The following is an 8,651-nucleotide window of genomic DNA, read 5'->3' on the forward strand; positions in this document are numbered from 1 at the left end:
ACTTAGAATGATGAAAGTTCACTCTTTTTGGCCTCCTCTCAAGAAAGCCAAACCCTAAGATTTGAGTGCTATATATATATGACCAATAGTTATTTGTTCATATATGAATCACCTGACAATATAATTTTTTCAACGTGACAGCACAGGCAACGATGCAAGGAAAGAAAAGGAATAAGAGATGCTGCTTCGAAGGGTTCCAGAGTTGTATAACCACGCAGATTTCGTGGATTGGATCTGTATCTACTGTGGCTAACCAACAATTGAGTTTTTTTTTTTTTTTTTTCAAGTTGAGATTGTGTGGTGTGTGTAAAGGATGTATACTCAGTGAATTTGTATGATGTATTGTGAATGAGGATAGTTTAGGAAGTTTGGAGTTGTGTTTCTAGTAAAATGTTAAAATCAAAAAGTTAATAGGTTGTGTATTAAGGAGGAGATGTGCATCTAGTATTTAGCAATGTGTGAATAAAATTTCCCTTACCAGAATCAGTAAAATTTATCTAGACACAAATTTTTTTTTTTTTCAAAAGGAAGTTGTGTGTCAATCTATTAATAAGTGCAAAAATAGGTAACACATTATACAATGATTCACTTTTAAGGGCTACGTCAAGATCAAACTACTGCTTAGAAAACACTATGATACACTAACAAAACATCACCACAGAACTAGGGTTCAACAATGGATGATGAGATTGAGAATGAAGGCTTGATATAGCTGCTAGTGTTTTGTATGAAATAATTAAGAATAATAAAATTTTTAATTACTCTCATTTCATCTTTTTTTCTTTTTTTTTTTCAATCAGAAACTCATTTCAACTTTGAACATACATAACCGCATGGTGTGGTGTGCTGGTTGAACGGCCTAGTTTGGAACCCCCCAGGTCCAGCGTTCGAATCCCAGTTCCATCATGTGGCCAGCAAATTTGAGGGACCCTTTGGATTCGTGCGTCTGCGGTGCAATGGAATAGTCTGGCTTTCGCCGCAATGACAGTGCAGGTGCTGGGATACCACTACATGGATGTGTGAGTTATTAACCTAACTACCCAATAATAAAAAATAAAAATTAAAAAATTAAAAAAAATTTGAACATACATTTTTGATATAATTTACAGTTAAAATAATTAAATAACTGTACACTGAAAATCAATTTTGGGCACGTCAGAAACCATTAGAGCCGCCACGACAATTGAACCAAAAGATACATACAGTTTTTACACGCACGGCGTGCAGAAATGCTAGTTTATAGATCAGCAGTAAAACAAAGACTAAATATGAAAAGAAAAAGTGGTGTTTGTTGCTTGGTGAGGGATGTAATTATGTATTGGCAAACTACAGACTGGGGAGTGCTCGATCATGGCGGTATTTTGTAGGCCGAGAGTGCCACAGTGCCACTTCATACGTAATGCTTTACAAAGTAAAACAACAAAAATCATTCAAGCGCCATTTGAAAGTATGTCCCCCTATCATAGTCCAACAAGTACCATAATATATGCTCGGGTCCAACACACAATACATGTCCAAAAGATTGGTTCCAGTACTCCCCTAATCAGTGATATTAGTGCCAAAATAATGCAGGTGCAATACATAATTCCATAGTACAAAAAAACCATCCCAATGCTTCTCACTTCCCATAACAAAATATATGTGCCCCCTCCACTGCACAAAAGTTGACTAAACATACAACATACATACGCGCATGCACAATAATATGTTATCTAGAAACTAGCCTAATGACATGTGACCCACCATCAACATTCTACTCGAGCTGCATCTGAACAGAAGCTTGTGGTACCTGAAACCCAGGGAGAAGCGTAGATAGTTGCTGCATCACTGCCTGAAATTGAGCACGATGAGCCTCAAAGTTTATCTGGTCCTTCTCTCGAGCTGCCTTCTCAGCCTCAAGCTGAGCCCGCAAGTCTGCTACCTCCTTGGCCAGATACACAGTGGAAGAAGAGGAGCAGCTATCCCTAACTGGCTCCCAATTTAAACAGTGCAATGCCTTCCTGGGTTCAATTCTAGGAGTAGAAGGGTTAACCTGAAGCTGCATGCATGGATCGGAAGCGACTTGTATCTCTGCTTTGGGCGCACCCGTAGATGGGACAATCTCTAGCTGCCTGGATGCATGGGGTGCTACCTGTACCTCCTCCCTCAATGCACCTGTAGACGGGACAACTTCAAGCTGCATCAATGAATCAGGTTCTACTTGTATTTCCTCTCTCACTGTACCAGTAGCAAGATCCTTTGCCAAGTGATCAAGCAAACCATCCTTGTTGTTACCCCTCCCGTCCTGAAAATAATAGGGTAATAAGACACAGAAGGTCAAATGTTTCTAATATAACAAACATTTAGCAGAATGCATCATTATCAGAATATTAAATTTCTGAATGATCTATAAAATTAATTTATGTAATGCAAAAATATTCACCATCATCAATTATACTGGTACAAAAACCATCCTTGGATGCAGTTATTTCCAAGTCTACAGAGTAAGGAACTATAATTTCTCTTTTCACCAAAAAAGAAAATCGTAATTTCTTTAGGCCTACGAAATTTCCATAAACTCCAAATCCTTAAGATTTTCTAATTAAATTTAGACTTAGTAATTTCCAAACTTCTACTGTGCTTACTAATTTAACTTAAAGTACATCTATCGAATCCCTATTACAGACTAGTAAGAGACATTATCTTTTTTTGGAACTTCACCTTACGCCGTCGTCGGACATATGTAATTTTGCGTTTTATATCTTTGCGGTCACGACATAATGGACTTCCACAGAGACATCGGAAATGCTTCACAGGATAATTATGGTCATGAAAGGAAATGCCATAGTCCTGCAATGGCATAGACATTAATAAGTCGAATGCTGGTGCCCAACAAATTATCAAATATTTGTGAGTCCCTCTTACCCAAGTGAGCTCCTCCATAGCACCAACATCCCTTGTTGTGAAAAGGGCAACCTGCATGAATAATATTAACTCATATTTACTTCTATTTAGAAATGCTTTGAACAGTTGTAACAACAAGATAAATTCAAAGGAAGAGGTCATTAAATAATAAAAATCATACATGATAATAGTGACGATCTGGGGTCTCCACTTCAACTGGGATCTCGACCAATGTAGCATCAGAACACCTAAAGAGAGAAGATTAGAAAAACAGGAGAAATTGATAGAGGACCAAAGTAGCTTCCCTAAAAAAATAAGATACTGAAGACCACAAATCATTCAGATCCCAGATGAAATTGACAGAGCTTCGATAATAATCATTTCACTTAATAAAGATACTTGCAAGGATTGAAATGATTCTATGTTAGGTTTTGTATAAACTTTACATTAATTTCGTGGAAATGAAAATTACTCCAATATTTGAGGAATTTGTTATTTGTTGCATGACATGATTGCAGTTACTTGGAGAAAAATTTAGATTTTGAGTCTGCATGCATCAAAGATCAAATGCTAAAGAAAGAAATTTGAGACTTCGTTTGTGGAGTCATGTAGTACAACAAAATTGGAAACCAAGAATATGAGAGGCACATGACAATACAGATTCAATAGACATACCATTGATGAGCTGATAATTCTGTATGATTAAAGGATGAACCACAAAATCAAGACTTTAGGTGAACTAAAATTCTTGTTCCAGGAGAAGATAAATAGTTTAATCGACCAATTGGGCATCCAAAAATTTTTCCCGACATCTCAAAATATGAAAGAAAAGAAGAGAAAAAAGAAACAATAAAACAGTTTGAAGCATTCATATTTTCAGTATTGCTGTACAACACAACCGAAAAAAACAACATGGAACTGTCATCTCTTTGCCAGGTCAGAAAGTGCATCAGATTTTCTTCCTACTTTGTTCAGAAAGAAATCCATATCCAACTTATGGCCAAAGTTTCAAGACCAACTGATGCCAGCATGGTAAGTAGATATAAACCCTGTAAGGAGAAACATATATAGCAGCACGGAAAGAGCATTGTTTCATCCCAGATCCCCATATTGCTCACAACTCAAAGTCTAAAAACTAGCGGACATTATCAAAACTCAGGGCTGCCGTAATCATGAACCAAGAAATGAATTACAAAAAAAACATCGAAGAAAAAGAGCACTTTGGTACTTATATGAAGAGATGTCTTTTTAAAATTTATCACCTTTAACTTGGAAACATAATCCTAAGAGGAAATAATTACTACTAATGAAGCATGTGTAGGGAAAGGATTGTATTTATAGGAATACACATTTATACCTGTGGTTAATGAATCTGGCAACATTTCCGTAGACTGTAGTGTCCAAGCAAAGAGCCTTTTCATCTTTCAACACATCCTGTGAACCCCAGTCTGCATCTAGTAGTACTGGGTAGGTATGCTCTTTACCAATACTCAGCAAACTTCGCTCATGTAGTTCATCGATGGTTACTATCTCTCCAACATATTCACAAACAAAAGCCCCTCTTGGCAATGCCTCCAGTGTTCTTAGACCCCACCCTTTCCCTTCGGGTGTCAAAAATACCTGAAACATATAACAAACCCCTCAGATTCCTTTTAAACCTGATCTAGCTATTTCATTACCCAAGGGCACAACTGATCTCTATGGATAAAAATAACAAACCTGCAATTTCACAGCAATGCCTTTCTGTACAATCCGGTTTCCACAGCTCCTGTTACAACCGCATTTATAAGAGCATTCCTTTATAAACCTCCGTAACAAATGTCCCTTGCATGCCACAGAACTCTTCACATTCTCTGACCTTACTAGTGGGCACTTTTTACAGTAGAAGTATGGGTGCTTTTCAGGCTCACGCTTCATAGATATACATTCTTCCAGAAACTTCTCCTTGACCAATCCTCCTGGCTTGTAAGCACATTCACCCCCATTGGCAATCACACAAAGACAAGGAATTGATGATGTAAGACAGTCCCCATAACATTTTGAACAGCAATCCTCATAGGATATATTAGCAAGTGCAAATCTCACAGAGGCTTTATTATAAATTAAATTCTGCGCGATGTAAGAAAAGGTTGGCAACTCGGCATTTCTTCCATTTTCCAAGGAAATCTTAAATCTTTCTTCACCTCTCGTTATGTCATCAATGTTAAATGCAGACTCTGTAACTCTAAGTGAAGAATGGTAGTTATGACCGGCTTCCACCTTGCATAATTGTGATGTTTTTTGACCTTTGGAAACCCTTGATCTCTTTGCACTTTCCCCACAGATGTTCTCCATATCCTTAACTTTAATACCAATTAAGCTGCAAAGACCTTCAAAACTACCCAACGCTCCATAATTAGGTATACGTATAGGCTTGATAAGATTCTGATCAACAAATAGCTCGTTAAAAGAACCCAGACCACTGCACTTACTGCCTTGATCTTGTTCATTAGAAGTTATTAATTCTGGCTTATTCTCAGTGACATTAGTCACTATCGCCATGGAGCGGCATTCTCCAGTCCTATATGATTTTATGCATTTCTCTTCCATCATTTCTTGGGATACTTCACCGTTGGGAAGATCAAAACCAGACTTTTGCGAAGAGCTAGAAATCAAAGGATTTTTCACTGGGGAAGAAGATGCAACATCAGTCTGAGACCAATCTGAGACACTCACACTATTGCTCTCAGTCAATAATTCCACTGGCAGGTACTTCACCACATCTTCATCAACATCACAACCATCAGAATTTGTGAAGTTACCTTCACATACAGGACTGGGACCTATTTCAAGTTCTGGACAGTCATCAAGCACATCATCAATGTTATTCCTAGTGACCCAAACTTCTTGTGGATTTATGTGTCTTTGTCGAGGTTTTCTCACTAATGGCTGCGAGTCCTCAGATTCCTCAGATTCTTCATCAAACTTTACATGCATTTTTCCTGGAGTTCTTCTCAAGCTTGATTCAGAGTATTTGGTAAGAGATGAAGGCTGATTTTTCTGTTGCCTGGTGCGAAATCTCTTGGTTTGCCACTCAATGACTTCAGGTGTATCATATGATGGAGGTTGTTTGTTCCTAGATTTCAGTTGCAGGTACTTCATCACATCTTCACCAACATCACAACCATCAGAATCTGAGAAGTTACCTTCACATATAAGATTCGGACTTATATCAAGTTCTGGACAGTCATCAGGCCCAGGACCAACCTTATTATCTGCAACCCAAACTTCTTGAGGATTTGTGTGCCTTTGTCGAGGTTTTCTCACTAATGGCTGCCACTCCTCAGATTCCTCAGATTCTTCATCAAACTTAATATGCATACTTTCTGGTGGAGTTCTTCTCAAGCTTGATTCAGAGTATTTGGTACAAGACAATGGCTGATTTTTCTGTTGCCTGGTGCAATATCTCTTGGTTGGACGCTCAATAACTTCAGTTGTATCATATGATGGAGCTTGTTTGTTCTTAGGATTCACTCTCTGGTACAAATGAATATTAACCATTAAGACATTTAAATATAAGCATGCAAAATGAAAATGAAGTAATATTTTTCAATAGCCCTTCCATAATGCTCCTCTTCATGGTACCACAATATGTTGAATAGGAACACTAACCTTACAGCAGTCAAATGACTGGTAGGGAACAAGAAATAGGGAATGGAATATAAAAGATAAAGCAAAACTCACCTTTGATTCACGCATCAAATCGCCTTTTACCTTGGGCTGCACTTTCTGTTATAAGCATGAAAAGATAAGATAAAGACTGGTAGTCATGAGGATTCTACACATAATCAGTAAGAAAAATATATTAACCAGATTAATATTTGCATAGTTCTCTCTATGGCACAATAAATAAAAATAATTAAAAGGAAATCCTTAGAATATTTCCTTAGTCCAAGCATCACAAAAAGGAAGTAATGCATGATGTGCACCTCTTCATTTGGCTTCTTGTTATCTGGTACAATAAAATTAAAGAGTTCTTTGTAATCATCAGCTTCAATGAAATCCCAGTTATTTTCATACACTTCCAGAAGTTGCTTCAGCGCAGCCTTTGTTTGGACTTCAGCAATGCCAAATTCTTTCATTGCCCGACAGGCCTTTGCAATTTTGCTAGCTTTCGGCCACATCACTGATTTGAAATTTTTGCAGTTTGTCCTTTCCCTTCAGTCCCCCAAGAAACCTAACCCAGAAAAGTGGATTGACTAACACTTATTGATCCAAAATTGGTAAAAGATTTATGAATACGCAGAATGTAATGCAAACAAATTTAGCAGATAACAAAGAAGTAAAAGCAGAGCCAAGACTTTTAATAAGGCTAAAGAAATGAAACATAATGCTGTACCGAAGAACTGCACCTATATCAAGTTCAGGAAGATTATACAAAATAAATAATGTTCGACTACACTAAAATAATTTAGACCAAATCCATGTAATTTTCTTTTTCCCAACTACAAGCTTTGTTTTTTCCCTTCTAAACTGAAGATTGTACATGAAGGCTAGGGGGACCATGGCCACCTATAGTCCACACAAAAATCACCAGATCACCCCTATTTGATTTAACAAAGGTTCAAAAAAAATATTCATGGTCCTCTAGCAAAATCAAATTGAGGAATTGACAACAGAATATTGGTAAAGAAAATTGACTGTGCTAAATCCTACACCAAGTATCAAAAACTAAACCAACAAAACACACGGGTACCAAAATCAACAGAAATGAAAATTGGGAGAACCCCACATAGAAAAGCCAAAACAGCAGATTTCCCAACAGTAGAAAAATCAAGACTGGTAGAAAACTCAACAAAGCCTCTCCCTTTGAACAGTAGACACGCCAATCAAAAGCTGCAAACCCGTACTTTGTTCGTGCATGACAAGCGAGAAGTGAAATGCAAAAGCAACGAGAAAGTGGAGAACTCACAGAGCTTCGTTCTGGGTAAACACAGAAACGAGCAGAAACCCTGCAAAGCAGAACCATTCAAACAGAGGAGGAAGCAGAGCAAAAGGGATGGGGGCTTTAATGTTTTTGAAGTTGGTGAGAGCAAGTGGGACCCACGATGCCCACGAGCGAAGATGGAAAGCGTTTGGAAGTGAAAAAGGTTTGGTCTTTGCGTTCAAGTCTGAACTAGGAGAACTGTGATGCTCTGTGTGACGCAAGGAATGTAATGATGGGCTAGGTGATATTATAAAAAAAAAAACATAGAAAATGAGCAGACTATAGGGAAAACGAGCACACTTACCAAAAGATATTAGAAAGATAAGATCTACGCGCCCAATATCAGTCCAAATTTGGTCTCTTCGAGATTTGGAAATTGTTTTTTTTTTTTTTATATCTTCATTTCTTTTGGTTCTTCGTAGTTTTTGGTGGTTCTGATTACTCTCGAGGTTGTTTCCGGTGATAGTTGGTTAACGGCGGCTACGTAGTCGCGTAAATGTTTTTGGTGATAGTTGTGGTCTCACATGGTGCTTGGCAGTGGCATACCCAAAGTTTTGTTCATATAGAAGCGGAATGCTTAAAAAGAACTTGTCCTATTATAGAATGTGCTTCACCAAAGAAGAAAAGAATGTCATCAAAAACAAAAAACAAGAATTCACTTTAGGCAGCAGCCCGTCACTAGTTCACGTGTTGGTCTGCCAGTGGTGCTTGGTTCTTATTTGAACCAAGGGTGGATTCCATAATGAAGATGCATGTAGGGATAGAGCTCATTGTTCCGTCGCTGTATTTGACGTTTTGGTAG

At 37.8% G+C, this 8,651-nt stretch overlaps 1 protein-coding gene across 2 annotated transcripts; it reads right to left on the reverse strand.

Moving 5' to 3' along the window:
- Nucleotides 1–1,457: 1,457 nt before the first annotated feature.
- On the reverse strand, nucleotides 1,458–8,005 carry LOC112175440 (probable inactive histone-lysine N-methyltransferase SUVR1). 2 transcript variants are annotated; one of them, XM_024313116.2, is made up of 9 exons: nucleotides 7,835–8,000; nucleotides 6,852–7,099; nucleotides 6,607–6,651; nucleotides 4,603–6,399; nucleotides 4,241–4,503; nucleotides 3,065–3,131; nucleotides 2,905–2,955; nucleotides 2,701–2,829; nucleotides 1,458–2,284 (listed from the first exon to the last, which is right to left on the reverse strand). In XM_024313116.2, the coding sequence occupies exons 2-9, from the start codon at nucleotides 7,044–7,046 to the stop codon at nucleotides 1,754–1,756; spliced, it is 3,078 nt and encodes a 1,025-aa protein (XP_024168884.1). In that variant the 5' UTR covers nucleotides 7,047–7,099; nucleotides 7,835–8,000; the 3' UTR covers nucleotides 1,458–1,753. The 2 variants fall into 2 exon arrangements, 1 of the variants encoding a protein (XP_024168884.1); XR_005802663.1 differs by having other exon boundaries at nucleotides 2,149–2,284; nucleotides 2,905–2,966; nucleotides 7,835–8,005.
- Between the last annotated feature and the right edge of the window lie 646 nt (nucleotides 8,006–8,651).

This window comes from Rosa chinensis, chromosome 7 (assembly GCF_002994745.2).
Source record: "Rosa chinensis cultivar Old Blush chromosome 7, RchiOBHm-V2, whole genome shotgun sequence".
Lineage (NCBI taxonomy): Eukaryota > Viridiplantae > Streptophyta > Magnoliopsida > Rosales > Rosaceae > Rosa > Rosa chinensis.

What these genes read in the sequence shown, in the direction of transcription:
- LOC112175440 (XM_024313116.2), bottom strand. Translation starts at nt 7,046, where the DNA reads ATGTGGCCGAAAGCTAGCAAAATTGCAAAGGCCTGTCGGGCAATGAAA. An exon ending in GCCAGATTCATTAACCACAG is followed by an intron (nt 3,132 to 4,240) that starts GTATAAATGTGT and finishes TTCTCTCTTTAG; the next exon opens with GTGTTCTGATGCTACATTGG. An exon ending in CTATGGAGGAGCTCACTTGG is followed by an intron (nt 2,830 to 2,904) that starts GTAAGAGGGACT and finishes ATGCCATTGCAG; the next exon opens with GACTATGGCATTTCCTTTCA.